Source organism: Lutra lutra, chromosome 1 (assembly GCF_902655055.1).
Source record: "Lutra lutra chromosome 1, mLutLut1.2, whole genome shotgun sequence".
Classification (NCBI taxonomy): domain Eukaryota; kingdom Metazoa; phylum Chordata; class Mammalia; order Carnivora; family Mustelidae; genus Lutra; species Lutra lutra.
In genome coordinates this window covers 14,274,299-14,295,198 of record NC_062278.1, presented here as the reverse complement: position 1 = coordinate 14,295,198, position 20,900 = coordinate 14,274,299, and the positions used below count along the sequence as shown (strand labels likewise).

The window sequence follows — 20,900 nt, the reverse complement described above, 5'->3', positions numbered from 1 at the left end:
ATAGAAAAATTTCTTGAAAGACTCACATCAAAAATAGTACAAAACAAATATAATATCTGAATAGCCTTATATCTTTAAAATATACATGTATTTTTGAGTGTTCACACACACACACACACACACACACACACTCCAAATATTCAGGCCAAGATGGCTTAAATGATATACTATAATCAAACACCAAATTTAGAAATATCTATTTCATATTGAAGGAAGGGGAACATTTTTGCATGAGAAATCCTGAGACCAATATTACCAGAGATGTAAGAATATTGGTGTAATAAATCTTTGTCAAATTAAAGTTAAACTACGAAAGCAAAATTTGTTTCCCGTTTGACAATATATTTCACCCTACAAACAGAGTAAACATGGCAAAAGATATCAACAATCATCCCAACAGATGCAGAAAACACATTTAAAGAAATTAATTCAGGGTTCCCTAGTGTCTCAGTCAGTTAAGCGTCTGCCTTTGGCTCATGACCTGAGCATCTGTCTTCGTCTCAGGTCATGATCCTGGGGTCCTGGGATCAAGCCTGAGTGCAGCTGGGCTCTCTATTCAGTAGGGAGACTGCTTCTCTCTCTCCCTCCGACCCTCCCCCTGTTCATACTCTCTCACTTGCTCTCTCTCTGTCAAATAAATAAATTAAATCTTTAAAAAAATTAATTCATACTCATGTTCCCCAGAGATAATCACTATTCTTTTTTTCTATCACCAATAATTAGTTTTGCCTGTCCTCTAACTTCCTATAATTTGATACAAATAATATAGGTGTGTATATTTGGTATCATCATCCTAGATACAAAATATTTTTTTCACTAACTTAAAGTCCCTGTGTTCCAAGCTGTCAGAATAAATACCTTGACACCCATTTGCCCAATAAGTTAATAATTAAGAAATATTACATAAAACTACAATGGTTTCTATCACATTCTAGATCACCAACTTGTATCAGGAACCAGATAAGTGGGCAGAAATAAATACATATGATGTTCAGTTCTGCACAATTTAAACAAAAAATCCTTCAAACTTACCTTTCTGAAAATTGGTTTAATTTGACATAGCTAAAATAGAAATTAAAATGATTAACCTATAAATGAGTTGATCCATTAGATGGGATAATTTATGCAAATACCAAGCAGAGGCTCAACATACATTTTAGTAAGAAGAAATCATTTCCTTTTTGTCTTCATAGTTCCTCAAAGGAATGATCACCAACTTTACCCAGTCACTGGTTGGGAAAGTAAAGTTAGAACTTCATAATAGACGGAATTTTTCACTTTGTGGAAGAAGGATAGAAACCAACACAAGACCAAGAAGTTCTTGCCTCTGTTTGCTTTTAGAAAGTCCACAGTTAGGGACCAGGGAAGAGAAGACCAGTAGGTCATGTTGATCTACTAAGCATAATCACTCTGTGGACACTTTATCATTGATAGACCTGCTACATTCAAGAGTAGTAAATGAAAAAAATAGTAACTATTGTTTCTTTATGTCTTATTGCCACTTTTTTATATTATTGGTGACTAATTAAAGCTATCAATAAATAAAGGAAATAAAAGTAAGAATTCATCACCCAGAGTGCCACCGAAAGCCAGTTAAACTACCAAGATTGAGACCATATTATTCAACATACACTTGGGCCACACATGTGTTTTGTATGATGTTATTCTATGCTAGTTACCACCTTCTGGTAGCAGGAACTCTGCCAGGAGATGACCAGTGTCTGACACACTCAGAAGACTCACTGAGAGAGACCTCACCATGAGGTGATGTTTGCTGTGGGAATATCAGATTATCAGGCATATCAAGCAGCTACATGTACAGTCTTATCTGTGAGTGAAAATAAGAAGTATAGACACATGAGGCAGGGGTGGAATTATATCTGTACAGAGCCACATGTTTAAATGTAGACTCCCAGTACAGACGAAACTGCAGTAGAAAATACAATATTTGATGGTGGTGCTACTGTTTTTACCCAATGACCTGGATCAAACACTGAATTTTTCTCAAATGAAACTTACATTAGATTAATGCAGAGCAAAACATAATAGCTCTTGGAGCTGCACATGGAAATACTTTTACACAGACACTCATTGGAAAAATCATCAGCCATGATTTACTTGCTTTGCCACATCAGTTCAATTACTAGAAGGGCAAAAGTATCTCTCTTTGTTTCTCTCTCTCTTTCCCCTCTCTCTCCCCGCCTCCACTACATATGTACACATACACTCACAAGATGATGCAAATGATGGAGAGAAATGAATATTAATGGTAAGCACTACATATTGTGAATGTTATTAGCTTTATTGAAAAAACTAGAAATTTTCCCACACAAAATTTTTAATATTATATGTAAACAATTGAGAGTAACAAAATATCAAAGAATAGTTCCCCCCAGCTGATAGGAAATTCCACCAATCAGTGCAATTATGACCACTTATAGTTAAAGATTGGATTTGGTCCAATTTGGGCAGACAATAACCATATTGGTATAACATTTCCAGAGTGAAAATTCTATTTTATGTAGAGCAAAAATTATACTGATATAAGCAAAACCTGTCTGCTAATAATGTTTCTACCAAGAAAGACATTAAGGAACATTTTGTCACAATAATTGTTTATATATTTTGCTTACAAAAATATACTCACAAAGACACATACTTAGAAAGGAAACATTTTGAATGAATAAAAAAATTATTTCATTTATAAGTTTGATTGTATTAAAATCTAATTCCCTTATTTGAATTTCTTATGAAGGCAGATGAAATCAGTAACATAAAGATTTTGTGTCCTCACCCCTCTGATATTAGGACAGAGCTGAATGAGATACAGAGGGTCTCCCAAATTACCTTTATACTGTATTTTAATCTTTATTCTATATTTTAATCTCATCACTGTTACACAAGGCACACAACATTATTTGACTCTGGGCTGGAAGTAGAGTTAAAACTATACTACGGAGGGCAGTATAATTTTGGGAGGTCAAAGAGAAAAAAGAATTATGATCAAAAGCAAGTCAATTGAAACCATTGAAAATGTCCCCTGCATTATATGGTATCTGGTTATAGAATATTAAAGTGAAGATTTGTTATGAAACATAGCTTTGTGTGACTCCACCATCTTATTAAAAGTCTTCAGTTGGTTGAAGCAAGCCTCCTTAATGCCTTCAGGCATTAGGCTCTGGCCTTAAAATAACATGCTAATTAGATGAGTCATAAAAATAGCCACTAACATGAGCACATGTGGTGGGGCCCCCTCATTCTGAGGCATATAAAAGGCCCTCTGCAAGGAGAAATCCCACAGTGAAGTAACACTTCTTCTCTCCTTCTCTACCCAAGCACAACCTCAACAACCAACACCATGTGTGGCAGCTACTATGGAGGCTGTGGCTACGGACGCTGTGGCTACGGAGGCTGTGGCTATGGAGGCTGTGGCTACGGAGGCTGTGGCTATGGAGGCTGTGGCTATGGAGGCTGTGGCTATGGAGGCCTGGGCTGTGGCTATGGCTCCAGTTATGGCTGTGGCTTCCGCACCCTGGGCTGTGGCTATGGCTGTGGCTCTGGCTGTGGCTACGGATACCGTTCCCACTCTCTCTGTGGCTATGGATGTGGCTCTGGCTACGGCTCTGGCTTTGGCTGCTACTAACTGAGGTCACCATGGAAGACTGTCACCCTCCACACCTGGACATGGGATTCACCAGTTCTGAGCCCCACAGCTTCTGAGATTTTTCCCTTGGGTGATGATATCCTGCATGATGAAAGTCTAGCATGGTCTGTTGTTGCCTTCAACCCAACCTACAGATACCCTGAATTTATGCAGAAAATGGGAGATGGTGAAATTCACCTGTGACCCCCACAGTTCTGCTTTCATCAGGATGATGGTGTCAGAGCAACTGCCTCGATGATATTCATGCTGGAGCCTGTTTCTGTGTTGACCCAATAAACTTGTTCTATCCAAACAGCAACCCTGGTTTTATGTCAGTTGTTTAATGTCCCACATGTTTTACTGAAATTTTTGGGTTTCAGTTTACAAGAAAATTAACAATGATCTCCTTAGGGAGCTAGTTCCTTGATGTTTCTAGGTCAGCTTCTTGACCAATTCCTTTGTCAATTGTCTTAGGAAGGGAATTTATTTTTGGTAAATTTTAGTTTCCTCCTCTGGTACTGAGGGAATAATATTTGATATGATGGGTAATTCTTAAAACCAAATGCAATATTATTTTATGAATTAGAAATTAAGCTTTGTGAGGTCTATGGTAAATAATTAAGAAAAATATTAAACTCTCCAATTTTATATTCATGTATCTCTTAAAACAAATGGATGTTGTAATATTGTTCTCTACTTCTAATCTTTAAAAAAAAATTAATAAAAGAAACAACCGAAGGAATATTTTTATAGTCTATTACTTCCTAAGGTAGTAGTAGACTGTAAAACCATTTGATATGTATGGTGGGCCATAATAACTAGATAAAAATAGCATTTCACAAAAAATTTCAGATCTCACAATGCAGTGACCAAGATGTTTGCCTGGTGTTTGGTCTCATCTTGGTCTCAACGGAGAAAGGGATGCCTTCAAGCTCACATACTTAGCAGAATTCAGTTCCTTATATTTAAGTGAGAAGCTCAACATTGACTGTCACATAGAGGCCTTTGCAGGGTATCTGCTGGAGACTACCCTCAGCTCCAAAAGCTGCTCACAACCCCTTGCCATGTGGATTCCCATATGCAGTTGCTAGCTTTGTCAAAGCTAGGCAAGCAGGTGAGACGTACTCCAAAAAGAAAGGTGCTACAATTCCATATGATTTTATGCAATATAATCACATAGATGTGATGATATATATTTTACTATCCTTGTTATATTTTATTAATTAGAGGTGAATTACAAGTTTTGCTCACACTCAAGAGAAGATCATACAAAGCATTGACATCGAGAGGCAGAAATCATAATTGTCTGTCCACCACCAATATCAATTCTATACATCCTTGCTAATAGAATGTAGGAAGTTTGCCTTCACCTGTGATGCTCTGGAACCATTGATAGCACACCCATAATATTTTGTCTCTAAAGATTTGGTAGAATTTCATGGAGAAAAATAGCTAGACCTGGAATTTTTTTGTGTGTCATTTGCTTAATTTTTTGTTTGTCCTACAAAAACTAATCTCTTCATAATTTCTAAATGTAATGGTATTGGTTTTGGTAATCTGTATTTCCCTAAGAATGTAAGTTTTCAAATCTATGTCCATAAAAATCAGCAAAGTAAAGTTTCCCAATTTTAAAACTTCTTGTTTCCATATTTATTTCTTTGTTGCTATTTATTTTGTATATGCCTTCTCCCTTTTATCCTTGATGAAATTAGCAAGTGATTTAGAAATGTTAATCTTTTCAAATAATAGCATTTTGAGCTATTTAAATTTTTTTTTGTTTTTTCTCTACTTCATTAATTTCTGCTTATCTGTTTACTCTTACTTATTAATGCTCTGGTTTCTCTTCAGATCATATAAATCTTTTGCCTTTTACTCTTACTTATTTAAAGTTTTTCCTTGTACTTTCTTTGGTTTACTTATTCATTATGAAATTTATCTTAACTGGGATGTTAAGTTATTTATGCTATTTCTTTCATTTTCACTGACAAAAGTGCTTAGTACTATGATTTTTTCTCTAATTACTGCTTAAAACTTTTTCATTCTCTCAACTACTGTTTTTGCTACTGTTATTTATTTTTTAATGTTATAACCTGGGGCTCCTAGGTGGCTAAGTCAGTTGAGCATTCAACTCTTGGTTTCACCTCAGGTCATGATCTCAGCATCATGATCAAACCTGCGTCAGGCTCCATGCTCAGTGGGGAGTCTGCTTGAGATTCTTTCTCTGCCTTTACATCTGTCCCTCCCCCTGTGCATGCATTCTCTCTCTCTGTCTCAAATAAATAAATATTTTTAAAAAATGAAATACTATAACTTCATATTATATTTTCTTTTTCACTTGAGAGTTGTTTAAGCAAAGATTTACTTTCCAGGTGAAGGGAATTTTCTGTTCTTTGTTTTCGTTAACAATTTTTAACTTTATTGGATAGAAATCAGAGAGTGTTTGTGCAGTATTTTTACTTCAGAAGTTTGCTAATTTTTTTCTTTGTGATTTAATATATGATTAATTTTTGTGTATTTTCAGTAGAAGCTTGAGAAGGTTTATCCTCTACTATCAGTGTAGAGGTGTATATAGATCCATAATATCTACCTTTTATTAATTATATTGCTTCAGTGTTTTCTCTGCTTACTTATTTTTTCTACTTGATCCTGTTTTGTGAGAGTGGTATCTTAAAGTATTCCATTTTTAGTGTGCTTCTATCTACATCTCCTTGATAGGTAGATGATATAGATAAAGTTAGAGATGGACATATGTATTCTTCATAAGAACAGTTTCTGCGTTCTGGGTATGAAAATAAAATACTAAAAAAATAATAATAATAAAGAGAGAAAAGAAAATACAAACATAATATATCTCTGCTCAGTATGACTCTTGGCGGAAAAAAGATTGGGTTCAAGTACCAAGGTTTCTGCCATTTTCTTAAGTTACACATAAGAATGTGATATAAGGGGACCTGGGTGACTCAGACAGTTAAGCATCTGCCTTCAGCTCAGGTCATGATCGCAGGGTCCTGGCATTGAGCACCACATTGAGCCCCACATTGGGCTCCCAGCTCAGCGGGAAGCCTGCTTCTCCCTCTCCCACTTACCCTGCTTGTGTTCCCTCTCTCACTGTGTCTCTCTCTGTCAAATAAATAAGTAAAATCTTTAAAAGAATTAAAAAATTAAAAATAAAAGAATGTGATATAAATATTTAATAGAATTTTCCAGTGAAGACACCTGGCCTTAGAATTTTCTTTTTGGAAAGGTGTTTTTAATTAATACCTTTTCTTTATTAGATATAGTGCTACTCAGAGGGGAGTCAATTTTAGTAATTTGTATATTTAAAAGAAATTTTCCATTTCATCTGTATTGTGGAATTTATTGGCATAATAACCTTCATAATAATGGCATCCTTTTTGATGCCTGTCGAGTCTTAAAAGACATTAATTCTTTTATTCTTCTTATTGGTAATTTGTATTCCCTCTCTTACATTCTTGATCAATCTCTCTGGAATTTATCTATTTGGTTGATTTGTTCAAAGTACCAACTTTGGGTATTATCCATATTCCTTTCTTTTTAAGTTTTTATTTAAATTCCAGTTAGTTAACATACAGTGTATCATTAGCTTCGTACAACATGCAGGGTTCATCACAACAAGTGTACTCCCTAATCTCCATCACTGATTTCACCCATCTCTTCACCCACTTTCAGCAATTGTGTTATTATTTACCCAAAGAATACAAAAATATTAATTCAGAGGAATACTTGCACCTTTATGTTTATAGCAACATTACTTCTCATAATCAAATTATGGAAACAACCCAAGTATCCATTGATTGATGAATGGATAAACATGATGTGGGGGATATATATGTGTGTATATATATATATATTTTTTTTTGAAATGTTACTCAGCCATAAAAAAGAATGAAATCTTCAAAGAGAGAGAGTTTGACCTCTTCACTGCCAATTTGGATACCTTTTATTTCTCTTTGTTGTCTGATTGCTGTTGCTAGGACTTCTAATACTATGTTGAACAAGAGTGGTGAGAGTGGGCATCCTTGTCGTGTTCCTGATCTCAACGGGAAGGCTGCAAGATTTTTCCCATTGAGGATGATATTTGCTGTGGGTCTTTCATAGATAGATTTGATGAGGTTCGGGAATGTTCCCTCTATCCCTATACTTTGAAGCGTTTTAATCAGGAATGGATGCTGGATTTTGTCAAATGCTTTTTCTGCATCAATTGAGAGGACCATGTGGTTCTTCTCTTTTCTCATATTAATTTGTTCTATCACATTGATTGATTTGCGAATGTTGAACCATCCATGTAGCCCAGGAATGAATCCCACCTGGTCATGGTGGATAATCTTTTTAATGTGCTGTTGGATCCTGTTTGCTAGGATCTTGTTCAGAATCTTAGCATCCATATTCATCAGTGATATTGGTCTGAAATTCTCCTTTTTGGTAGGGTCTTTGCCTGGTTTGGGGATCAGGGTAATGCTGGCTTCATAGAAAGAGTTTGGAAATTTTCCTTCTACTTCAATTTTTTGAAACAGCTTCAGGAGAATAGGTGTTATTTCTTCTTTGAAAGTTTGGTAGAATTCCCCAGGGAATCCATCAGGTCCTGGGCTCTTATTTTTTGGGAGGTTTTTGATCACTGCTTCAATTGCGTTACTAGATATCGGTCTATTCAGGTTGTCAATTTCTTCCTGGTTCAATTTTGGGAGTTTATAGTTTTCCAGGAATGCATCCATTTCATCTAGGTTGCTTAGCTTATTGGCATATAACTGTTGATAATAACTTCTGATGATTGTTTCTACTTCCTGGTGTTAGTTGTGATCTCTTCCTATTCATTCATAATTTTATGAATTTGGGCTTTCTCTCTTCTTTTGGATTAGTGTGGCCAATGGTTTATCGATCTTATTGATTCTTTCAAAAAACCAGCTTCTAGTTTCATTGATACGTTCTACTGTATCTCTGGTTTCTACCTCATTGATCTCAGCTCTAATCTTGATTATTTCCCTTCTTATGTGTGGAGTTGGATTGATTTGTTGTTGATTCTCCAGTTCTTTAAGGTGTAGAGACAGCTGGTGTGTTCTGGATTTTTCAATTTTTTTGAGGGAGACTTGGATGGCTATGTATTTCCCCCTTAGGACCACCTTTGCTGTATCCCATAGGTATTGCACCAAAGTGTCTTCATTCTCATTTGTTTCCATGAATTGTTTCAGTTCTTCTTTGATCTTTTCTGGTGGATCCAAGCATTCTTAAGTAAGGTGGTCTTTAGATTCCAGGTGTTTGAGTTCCTTCCGAACTTTTCCTTGTGATTGAGCTCCAGTTTCAAAGCATTGTGATCTGAGAATATGCAGGGAATAATCTCAGTCTTTTGGTATTGGTTGAGTCCTGATTTGTGACCCAGTATGTGGTCTATTCTTGAGAAGGTTCCATGTGCACTTGAGAAGAATGAGTATTCTGCTGTTTTAGGGTAGAATGCTCTGTATATATCTATGAGGTCCATCTGGTCCAATGTGTCATTCAATGCTCTTGTTTCTTTATTGATTTTCTCCTTTGATGATCTATTTCTGAGAGAGGTGTGTTAAGATCTCCTACTATTAATGTATTCGTATCAACGTGAGACAGGAATCCATCAGAATCCTAGAGGAGAACATAGGCAGTAACCTCTTCGATATCAGCCACAGCAACTTCTTTCAAGATATGTCTCCAAAGGCAAAGGAAACAAAAGTGAAAATAAACTTTTGGGACTTCATCAAAATCAAAAGCTTCTGCACAGCAAAGGAAACAGTCAAGAAAACAAAGAGGCAATCCACGGAATGGGAGAAGATATTTGCAAATGACAGTACAGACAAAAGGTTGATATCCAGGATCTATAAAGAACTCCTCAAACTCAACACACACAAAACAGATAATCATATCAAAAAATGGGCAGAAGATATGAACAGACACTTCTCCAATGAAGACATACAAATGGCTATCAGACACATGAAAAAATGTTCATCATCACTAGCCATCAGGGAGATTCAAATTAAAACCACATTGAGATATCACCTTACACCAGTTAGAATGGCCAAAATTAGCAAGACAGGAAACAACATGTGTTGGAGGGGATGTGGAGAAAGCGGAACCCTCTTACACTGTTGGTGGGAATGCAAGTTGGTGCAGCCACTTTGAAGAACAGTGTGGAGATTCCTCAAGAAATTAAAAATAGAGCTTCCCTATGACCCTGCCATTGCACTACTGGGTATTTACCCCAAAGATACAGATGTAGTGAAAAGAAGGGCCATCTGTACCCCAATGTTTATAGCAGCAATGGCCATGGTCGCCAAACTGTGGAAAGAACCAAGATGCCCTTCAATGGACAAATGGATAAGGAAGATGTGGTCCATATACACTATGGAGTATGATGCCTCCATCAGAAAGGATGAATACCCAACTTTTGTAGCAACATGGACAGGACTGGAAGAGACTATACTGAGTGAAATAAGTCAAGCAGAGAGAGTCAATTATCATATGGTTTCACTTATTTGTGGAGCATAACAAGTTACGTGGAGGACAAGGGGAGTTAGAGAGGAGAAGGGAGTTCAGGGAAATTGGAAGGGGAGGTGAACCATGAGAGACTATGGACTCTGAAAAACAATCTGAAGGTTTTGAAGCAGCAGGGGGTGGGAGGTTGGGGAAATCAGGTGGTGGGTATTAGAGAGGGCACGGATTGCATGGAGCACTGGGTGTGGTGCAAAAGCAAGGAATACTGTTATGCTGAAAATTAAAAAAAAAAAATAATTAAATTAAATTTAATTTTAAAAAATTTAAAAAAAAAGAATGAAATCTTGCCCTTTGCAGTGACATGGATGGAGCTACAGAGGATTGATAATGCTAAGCAAAGTAAGTCAGAGGAGGAAAAATACCATATTATTAATTTTCATTATAGTTTGTTCATTTTCCATTAAATTGATTACATTCCTGTCTTTATTTTTCTATCATTCTTCTTACTATATATTTAATCTTTCCTTCATTTCTAGCTTTTTAAGGTAGCTTAGAGCACTGATCTTTAACATGTTCTTTTTTCTAAAATCAATAGTTAAAGCTATAAATTTCCTTCTGATCACTTCTTCAGTGGTAAGTCATACATTTGGAATGTTGTATTTCTTTATTTATCAATTCAAAATATCTTCTAACTTCCCATGTGGTTTCTTTTTTCATCTATATGTTTTTTAATTGGAGTTGTTTCCTGATCCAGGAAGACTGTGTCCTCATATCTGAGACTCTCCCACCTCCTATAAGAGACCTCTTGGCACTGAAGGAGGTAGGTGGGGAATCCCACCATGCATTATTACACCAAAAGATACACAGCAGATGGGCTGGCCAAACTCCTTCCACAATTCAGGTAGCAATGGCAGGGACCAGTGGGACAGCGAGTGGTGCAAGTTAAACCAAACAGACCAAAATGACACAATAACTCTGAAAATTATAAATCATAATCCACAAGACCCATGTGCTAAGGCTAAGCAGGGTGACTACATGCTTTTGAAAAAAAATTTTTAATGAGATCAAGATGCTTCAAATACACAAAATTACTATCACAGCCATCATACCAAAAAACAAGAAAATTACACCTTGAATGAGAAAAGATAATTAGCTGACCCTAACACTAATCAGGTTTTCCATTCACATGATACAAATTTTAAAGTAACTGTCATAAAAGTGTTTCAACGATCAAGTGTGTAAACCTGGCAATTCACAGACTTGTAGCCGGGGCTAATAATACATTATATGTTAATAAAAAATTAAAATTTTTAAAAAATGTTTCAACAATCAAATTCTCTTGAAACAAATGACTTGGAAGTAAAAGAATGGAAATACATATACATATTATATAAATAGCAACTATTAAGAAAGCTGGAGTAGCTATAACAGTATCAGAATAAATATACTTTAAAAACAAAACCATTTAATAGAAATAAAGGTGGACATTTTGTGATGATAAGTAGGGTAATCTTTCAGGAAGATATAAGGTATGTACTGGTGTTAAATCCACTTGGTGCAAACAACAGACCACCAAAGTAAACAAATTTTAAAAAATGACAGAATTGAAAGAAAAAAAGGACTGGAATAATAATAATTGAAGATGTCAAAATCTCACTTTGATTAATGGATATAGCAACTACATAAAAGATTATAATATACATAAATTTGAAAAACAAAATAAAACACTATAAGCCAACTAGAACTAACACTCTTCTAGACAGCATTTTGTCCAACTGCAAGAAAACACAAATTTCTTTCAAGTACACAATAGAATGTTCTCCAAGATGGATCATATATTAGGACAAAAATAAGAGTCAGTGAATTTACAATAATTGAAATTGCATATAGTCTTATGTGCTATCTTCAGCTTATAGAAGAAATCTCATCTACCTAATTCTCTCCTCTAGATGCTTTTAGAACATGCATTTGGGGGCAGCCTGATAATTTGATCTCTGTTCAAATTTTGGCTGATCTTGGCCAGCCTCATAATTTGATCTCTATTCAAGAAGTAATTTTGATGGATGCATAGTCAGTCTTAATTTTGCCAAATTCCAACATTACTTTCTAAAATACTAAATCTAAAATACTAATAGATACAATTGATTTGTATTTTATAATTGCTGAGATTATTGTTATTTAGTAGAAATAAATCAGGTGAATTAAGAGAGGTTATTATAAACAGCTTTAATGAATAGACTACCAAGATCAAGGATATATTCACTGCCTCTATTTTGGATCAGACTAAAATTTACATAATTTTTGTCTGTACAAGCCACTGCCTTATTATAAAACAGGTCTCTTTCCAAGATGCAAGCAGAAATTGACCCTTTGATAATTTCACTGAAATAAACTTCAAATTCTTTATCTTCCTCAGTATTTTTCACGAGACTAGAACAAATAATCCTAAAATTTGTATGAACCATGAAAGACCCGGAATAACCAAAGCAAACTTGAAAAAGAAAAACAAAACTGGAGGTATCACAAATCCTGACTTCAAGTTATATACAAAGCTATAGTAATCAAAACGGTATGGTACTGGCACAAAAGTAGACACCTGAATCAATGGAACAGAATGGAAAGCCCAGAAATAAACACATAGTTACATGGTCAATTAATAGACAAAGGAAGAAAGAATATGCAATGAGAAAAAAATCTCTCTAACAAAACATCTTAGGAAAACTGATTAGCCACATTCCAAAGAATGAAACTTTTCCACTTTCTTACATCATACACAAAAATAAACTCAAAATGGATTAAGGGCCTAAATATGAGACCTGAAATGATGAAAATCCTAGAAGGGAGCACAGGCAGTAATGCCTTTGACATTAGTCATACAAACATTTTTTTAGATATGTCTCCTGAAGCAAAGGAAATAGAAGCAAAAATAGGACTACATAAATATATATATATATATATATATATATATATATATATATATTGCACAGCAAGGGAAACAATCGAAAAGTTAAAAGACTACCTACTGAATGGGAGAAGATATTTGCAAATGATATATCCAATAAAGGGCTACTAAACAAAAATATGTCAAAAATTTATACAAATCAACCAAAAGAACAAATAATTCAGTTTAAAAATGGGCAGAAGACATGAACAGACATTTCTTCAAAGAGAAATGGCCAACAGATGCATGAAAAGATGCTCAACATCACCCATCATCAGAAAAATGAAAATCCATACCACAATGAGGTATCACCTCACACCTATCAGAATGGCTAAAATACAAAACAGAAGAAACCACAAGTATTGTATAAAAATGTGGAGAAAAAAGAACACTCATGCACTGCAAACTGGTGCAGCCACTCTAGAAAATAGTATTGAGGTTCCTGAAAAAGTCAACAATTGAACTATCATATGATCCAGTAATTTTACTGAGCATTCATCCAAAGAATATTAAAACACTAATTCAAAAAGATAAAGCACGCCTGTGTTTGTTGCCTCATTACTTAGCCAAATCATGGAAGCACCTCAAGTGTTCATGGACAGATGAATGGATAAAAGAGATGTGGTACAAATATACAATGGGATATTATTCAGTCACTAAAAAAGAATGGAATCTTTCCATTTGCAAAGACATGGATGGAGCTAGAGAGTATAATGATAAGTGAAATAAGTCAGTCAAAGAAATACCATATGATTTCACTCATGCATGAAATTTAAGAAACAAATAAACAAAGAAAAAAAAAAAGAGACATAAACCAAGAAACAGACTTTTAATTGTTGAGAACAAACTGAAGGTTACCACAGTGGATGGGGGTAGGGGGATGGATGAAATTCGTGTAGGGAATTAAGGAGTGCACTTGTGATGAGCACTGGGTGGTATGAAATTGTTAATTCACTGTATTGTTCACCTAAAACTAATATGACACTATATGTTAACTATACTGGAATTAAAATAAAATAAAAAAAATAAAACACTGTAAGAATGACTATATTCAACCATCCATCTAACTTATGAACTATGGATAACCAAAAGGGTCAAAACCACACATACACACACACACACACACACACACACACACACACGCATACACACACACATGTCCACACACACACGTGAAACCTGGGTAAATAAATATACACCAAATGTTGTAGGTATGCAAACACTACTTATTTTTTTAATTAAATGATACTTAGTTGTTTGAGAGAGAAAGCGTATGCATTAGAGAGAAAATGAGCAGAGTGGGGGCAGGCAGAGGGAGAGAGAGAAGCAAAGTCCCCACTGAGCAGGGCTCCAATGTGGGACTCCATCCCAGGACTCTGGGATCACTACCTGAGCCAAAGGCAGACCCTTAACTGACTGAGCCACCCAGGTGCCCTGCAAGCACTACTTTTTTTTTTTTTTAAGATTTTATTTATTTATTTGACAGAGAGAGAGATCACAAGTAGGCAGAGAGGCAGGCAGACAGAGAGAGGGGAAGCAGGCTCCCCACTGAGCAGAGAGCCCAATGTGGTGCTTGATCCCAGGACCGCGAGATCATGACCCGAGCCGGAGGCAGAGGCTTAACCAACTGAGCCATCCAGGTGCCCTGCAAGCACTACTTTTAATGAAAAATGAATTTAGACATTTTTCTCAAATGGAAATGGTGGATATTGTTTGTGTTCAATCATGTAACAGTAAAGATCAAATATATATTTTTCTCAATTGTTGAAAACTCAGGTGATGTCAGTCAAAAGCTTTCTGATGTTACATGGTAGTCTAAGATTTGACAGTCATTATTTGAACAGACTATAACATAGCTTATTGTAAATAATATAGGGAATACATATAGGATCTCATAGGAAATTTTCCTAAACAAATCCGTACTTTAGAATTTCTCAGAAGAAGCTGGAAGACCAATATCCTCCATAGCAGCATGGACGATAAGAAGCATATCCATAGCCACCATAGCCACATCCATAGCCACATCCCAGGCCACCATAGCCATAGCCCAGGCCACCATAGTAGTTGTTGTAGAAGCTCATAGTGTAAGAAGAAGTCTCAGTTGAAAAGCAGGATCAGGGGTGCCTGGGTGGCTCAGTGGGTTAAAGCCTCTGCCTTCGGCTCAGGTCATGATCCCAGAGTCCTGGGATCGAGCCCCACATCGGGCTCTCTGCTCAGCAGGGAGCCTGCTTCCTCCTTCTCTCTCTCTGCCTGCCTCTCTGCCTACTTGTGATCTCTGTCTGTCAAATAAATAAAATCTTAAAAAAAAAAAAGAAAAGCAGGATCAGTTTCTAGGGTTTTAAGTTTATAATCAACACGAGGCCTTCTACACCAACTGAGTGGTATGTAGGGCAAACCACAAGCTCTATTGGATTCGTGCTTCAAACTAATTGGCATTATAACCATCTCAAGAATTCCTCATAACCAAAATATCCAAGACAATTTTGCTGTGTGTCAGGATGCCTGTAATGAAATCATGTGCCTTTAATGAAAGGGTTTTCTCCTACTTTGGTGACTTGTTTATTCCAGATGTGAGATCAAAACTCTATTACTGGCTACCATGAGATCACATAACCCATATGTGTTCCACTTCTTCAAAATCCTTTTTTCCTTTAATAACATCCTCCTTCCTAGCTTGCATATATGCACCCTTGGGAGTAAAAGTATGGTTTCAAAGCTGTAGGAAAGGTGGGAAAATTTGTGGAGAAGATAGGGCAGAAGTCACGTAGACTACATAGAGGAAACATGGCAAGGTTCAGTTGTAAATATCTGAATGATTAATGTGTTTTATTGTGTTTTTGGTGTTTTTTTGTATGTGTGTGAAGCAGTATTATCCACTTCGGTTTATACTTCACATGTGTATGCATCTATCATTTTGTATATGATCAAAAACCACAGTAGAATCCCTAAAGTTTAAATCCATGGACCAGGGGCACCTGGGTGGCTCAGTTAAGCATCTGCCTTTGGCTCAGGTCATAGTTTCAGAGTCCTGGGATCAAGCCAGCTTCACATAGGGCTCCCTACTCAGTGGGGAGTCGGTTTCTCCCTCTCCCTCTGCCCCTGCATTGCTCGTGCTCTATCTCTCTCAAATGAATAAATAAAATCTTTAAACCAATCAATCAATCAACAAATCAATCCATGGACCATGGCTATATAGAAATGGAAGGATTTACTGTATTAGTAATTTGAACTTAAAAATCTACTCCAGAAAAATTTAAAGATTTACTAACAACATGTACTCCCTGCTATGACACAAGAGATAGGTATACCTTCTTTGATATTCTTGCCCAAAACTTATAACCTCAACTTTGTTATAAGAAAACAAACTCAAATTTTGCAACATACTATAGAACATTTGACTTTTTTAAATTGTTAATGCCATAAAAGTTAAAAAATACAGAAATTGTCACCAGTTTGGGGGACACTAAAGACATAAGACAATCAAATGCCATGTAGGACTTTGAATTGGGTCCTGGACCAGAAAAAGGACACTGGAGAAAAAAAAAATGGCAAAACCCAAATAAAATGTTCAAGTTAGTTAAGAATATGGTGCAAGGTTAATTTCTTAGTTTTGATAATTGTACTTGGTTATGAAAGGTATTAACATAGTTGTGTAACTGGGTAAAGAGTAAATGGGAAAATTCTATATATTTTGCAATTTTTGGTAACTCAAATTATTTCAAAATAAAAGAATATTAAAATTATACTTGATTGCATTGATTTGGTCATTTATTAACCTTTTCATGCGTCAAACTTTTAAGAATCAATCATCTGTCAGGCACTACTCTGAGCATTGGAAATAGAGGAATGAACAGGACAGATAAGATCCCTATTGTTATGGAGTTTAAATTCTAGATTGAGCAAGGACAGGAAATGCAGGCAGATATTTGAAAGCAAATGACAAGTGAAGGAGATCATTTCTGATAGGGATAAATCTATTTACATTACAAATCAAGGCAAGGTAAGGTAAATTTTAAAAGAGCACTAGTGAGAGATTACTTCAGACTAGATGGTCAGGGGAAAGGAAGAAAAGGTCTTAGCTATTTTTGCTATTACTTTCAAGGGTTCAGCAACCCCCAAGCAGAAGTTTTAAGTTGGAAATAGGTTTGCTACATCTGAAGAACAAAAGGACTACTGATTTCTATGTATTATAAAAGAGGAAGAGTATTCCAAGAGATGCTCATAGATCTAGTCAAGGCTATAACAGGGCAGCCCATAAAGGCTGTGTTTCTAAGCTTCCAGTTACTAGGTATAGGAAATAAGAATTTGATTTTCAGATAAATAACTTATATATATAAGCATATCCCATGTAATATTTGGGAAATTCAATATTCTGAATTCAAATTTTGAAATTCAAATTTAACTGGGTGTCATGTATAATCTAGCAACGTTAATGTGGAAATGCAGTAAAGAACAAACCAGGGGGAGGAACCCCAAGTGATTTATGTCTTGTATGCTTTAAGAGGTAGAAAGAAGGAAGGAGGGAGGGAGGGAAGAAAGGAAGGAAGATAGGAAGGAAGGAAAGAAGGAAGGAAGGAAACTGAGTCTATGAAGAATCTAGAACTTAGTTTCATTTTATTATATTTTTGATGACATTTTACACTCTAAGGAGATGTCAAGTGATCATTTGGATATATACCAGAATTGGAAATGTGAATGGAGATTAATTGGATAAAATAATGTATCCAGAGTAATCCTGAAAGAAAGTTTAAATACTATATTGAATACTACAAAACTAATATAACACAGACTATGTGTTATCTACACCAGAGTAAAAAGAAAAAAAAAACAATTTAAAAAAAAGTGTTTAAATGTAAACTATAGGCAGGTCAAGCACCTAGCTAGGCACCTTCACATTTGAAAATAAGATCTGAAGAGGAGAAAAGAAAAGGGATACTATACCAGAAGCACCTGGTGATACTACAATTAAATCGAATGTGTGCAGTAGGATATAGATAAGCGTCAGGGAGTTTTTTAGGAATGAGAAGAGGCGCTGGTGAATGTGAATGCTACTCAGAGTCTTAGTGAAATGAAGACTGACTCTCTAGCTTTGACAAGGTTGGGGTGTTGGTGACCCCTGCAGGAGCGGTTTTGGTGGAGTGGTGAGGACAAAAGACCAAAAGTGTGAGGAAAGACATAAAGAGAAAGCTACCATGGAAAAAGATGTGCAGTTTTGCAATGAAACAGAAGAAAATGTGAGAGCAGCTGGAAAGGACCAAGGACACAAGGAGGGTTGTTTCCTTCTGCTTTTGATCATGGAATGTACTTCAGAACTAAATGTGGTTCAGAAAAATCACAGCAGAAAACAAAACGTTAATGGAATCTCCTTGGGTGCAAGCTCTCAGTTATGATCAGAGAGACAACTTGGTTGTTCAAAAGAAACAAATTAGCCCCAGGAAGTAAATTCTATAGAGATATAACCCCATAAATAATATTATTAGGGGCATTGTATTGCACAAAATAATAATGTCTTTTATAGCTATATTAATCAAATACCAAAAAAAAGTTAATTATAGTTTTTTTTTTTTAACTAATATCAATTTCAGGTGATATTCTAAGAACTTGACCTAGAGGAAGACTGATCAGCATGTTATTCAAATTAGTTTTTACCAAAAACTTATTCTAACTTATTACTTAATTGACCGTGATAGTTGAGACTACTTTTAATTTCTGTATGGAAAATCTGAAAACGATAGAGTGAAGATGTCCTCTCCTTCTAAGATGTCAATCCACTAAATGGTGAATAAAATGACACAATAATATGCCCATTTTACAAAAATGAAGCTACCAAAAGACACACATAGAAAGAACATTCAAAAACACACACTAGATGAAAGGTTGAATGTGTTTGATCAGATCCTCAGTATGAAAACATTTATTTTATTAAGAGGCATTGTTAACTCCTTAGATATACTTAAAAGACAGATGAATTGGAAAATTATAAAAATTTTGCATCTTCATTCTTATAATCTATGGAGAAGAATTAACTAAAATACAGAGAGTGTCCATCGTCTTTTACTCCCTGTCTCCACGTATGGTTATGAGGGGATACATAAAAGTAATAGTTTGACTCAGAAATATCACTAGAAAAACAAAAACACTGACAGATTCCACATAATGTGTGGATGACACCTCCCCCCACACATTCTTGTAAAGACACAAAGGTACATTTTTTTAACTGTCATATGAAACTATTCTCACTTTTCCAGTGCCTTCCAATGGGAAGAATTACCACATTAATTTAAATAAAGACTAATAATGGTAGGGCTATGCAAGAGAATGCAGTATGATCAGTTACGTAGAGAATAATGCTAGGCATTTCGATAAAGGAACAGACCTCTGTGTAATACATTGTAAATGCAAATATGCAATGTTAAACCTATTGGACAGCTCCTTAGATTATTATTCTAATATTAATGAGAATACTTATTTGTATAACTGTATGCTCAGTGTAGAGAGAGAAAAGCAGAACAATTGGATTCCAAGGAATAACTTACTTTGTAGTTCTTCAGTAGAAATTGAATATAAATGGGAATTAGACTCATTGGTACACATAGAAAAGGATAATGCATCTTGTTCAGACTTGGTATTTTGGAAAATTTAATTGAATTATTGTCAACATCATGGGGATGAAAGATACATGTTGGTTTTAGTATAAAAAGGAACTGAATCCCTGTAGAAAACAATTAACTTGGCTCAAAAGAAGAGAGTCAAAAGTAGTAGTATTGTTATGAAATGTAAAAAACATTAGTGAAACTAACTAGTGCCAAGAGCAAATAAGATTGAGACTGATAAATGTATTCTTTCCTTCTTTCCATTTCCAAAGAATGGTTAGAGGAAGCTAAAATGAAATTCTAATTTGAGGCTGGGCTGCATAGGTGTGAGTGTGTATCTCCTCTCCTTAAAGCCCTTGATTGGATGGGAGTCCAAATGGAGAGCCAAACACAGTGAGCCTCCCAAATACCTCTAAGACTTATTTTATGGTTGAGGAACAACAAACTAATTAGATTAGTCATAAGATTAGCCAGTGCCATGACTAGTGCAGTGGATCCCACCCATATTGAGGGTATATAAAAGGTCTCTGCAAGGGAATCGTCCACACTGAAGTGACACTTCTCTCCTCCTCTACCCAAGGACAACCTCAACAACCAACACCATGTGTGGCAGCTACTACGGAGGCTGTGGCTACGGACGCTGTGGCTATGGAGGCTGTGGCTATGGAGGCTGTGGCTATGGAGGCTGTGGCTACGGAGGCTGTGGCTATGGAGGCTATGGCTACAGAGGCCTGGGCTGTGGCTATGGCTGTGGCTTCCGCAGACTGGGCTGTGGCTATGGCTGTGGCTCTGGCTGTGGCTACGGATATGGCTCCCGCTCCCTCTGTGGCTGTGGCTATGGATATGGCTCTGGCTACGGCTCGGGTTTTGGCTGCTACTATTGAGGTTGCCATGGGTGACTCTCACCTTCCACACCTGGATGGGATTCACCAGTTCTGAGCCCCACATGTCTGAACTTTGCTGAAGAGCTGCCTCCAGGAGCCCTTTGGGTCAGATACAGAAATCTTTTTCCTTCCTGTACTTACCTCATGAGAAGTGGGAGCTTGTGAAACTCATCCTGAGAACTGTCTGGTCTTTCATTGGAATGATGCTGCCACAGGTCCTCCCTTTTGATGTTCATGCAGGAACCATTTCTCTAATTTCCTAATAAACTCTTTCAGTGTGGAATAATAAACCTGGCTTTCTTGTCATTTCAAGTCCAGTATTTGTCATTTTGGCTTTTTTTTTCCCCTGGATGAATTAAAGG

General features: G+C 36.1%; 2 protein-coding genes across 2 annotated transcripts; one reads left to right on the top strand and one right to left on the bottom strand.

The window, feature by feature from the left end:
* The first annotated feature begins 3,317 nt into the window (after window positions 1-3,317).
* LOC125104682 (keratin-associated protein 6-1-like) lies at window positions 3,318-20,554 on the top strand. Its single transcript, XM_047737773.1, has 2 exons — window positions 3,318-3,509; window positions 20,396-20,554. Exons 1-2 carry the CDS (start codon window positions 3,359-3,361, stop codon window positions 20,536-20,538), a joined length of 294 nt encoding a protein of 97 aa, XP_047593729.1. The 5' UTR covers window positions 3,318-3,358; the 3' UTR covers window positions 20,539-20,554.
* On the bottom strand, window positions 14,996-15,142 carry LOC125105277 (keratin-associated protein 20-2-like). Its single transcript, XM_047738996.1, has one exon. It carries the CDS (start codon window positions 15,140-15,142, stop codon window positions 14,996-14,998), a length of 147 nt encoding a protein of 48 aa, XP_047594952.1.
* Window positions 20,555-20,900: the final 346 nt, after the last annotated feature.

Coding starts and splice junctions, on each gene's coding strand:
- LOC125104682 (XM_047737773.1), top strand. CDS start 3,359: ATGTGTGGCAGCTACTATGGAGGCTGTGGCTACGGACGCTGTGGCTAC. Junction 3,510..20,395: donor GGGCTGTGGCTATGGCTCCA/GTTATGGCTGTG, acceptor GCCTGGGCTGTG/GCTATGGCTGTGGCTTCCGC.
- LOC125105277 (XM_047738996.1), bottom strand. CDS start 15,142: ATGAGCTTCTACAACAACTACTATGGTGGCCTGGGCTATGGCTATGGT.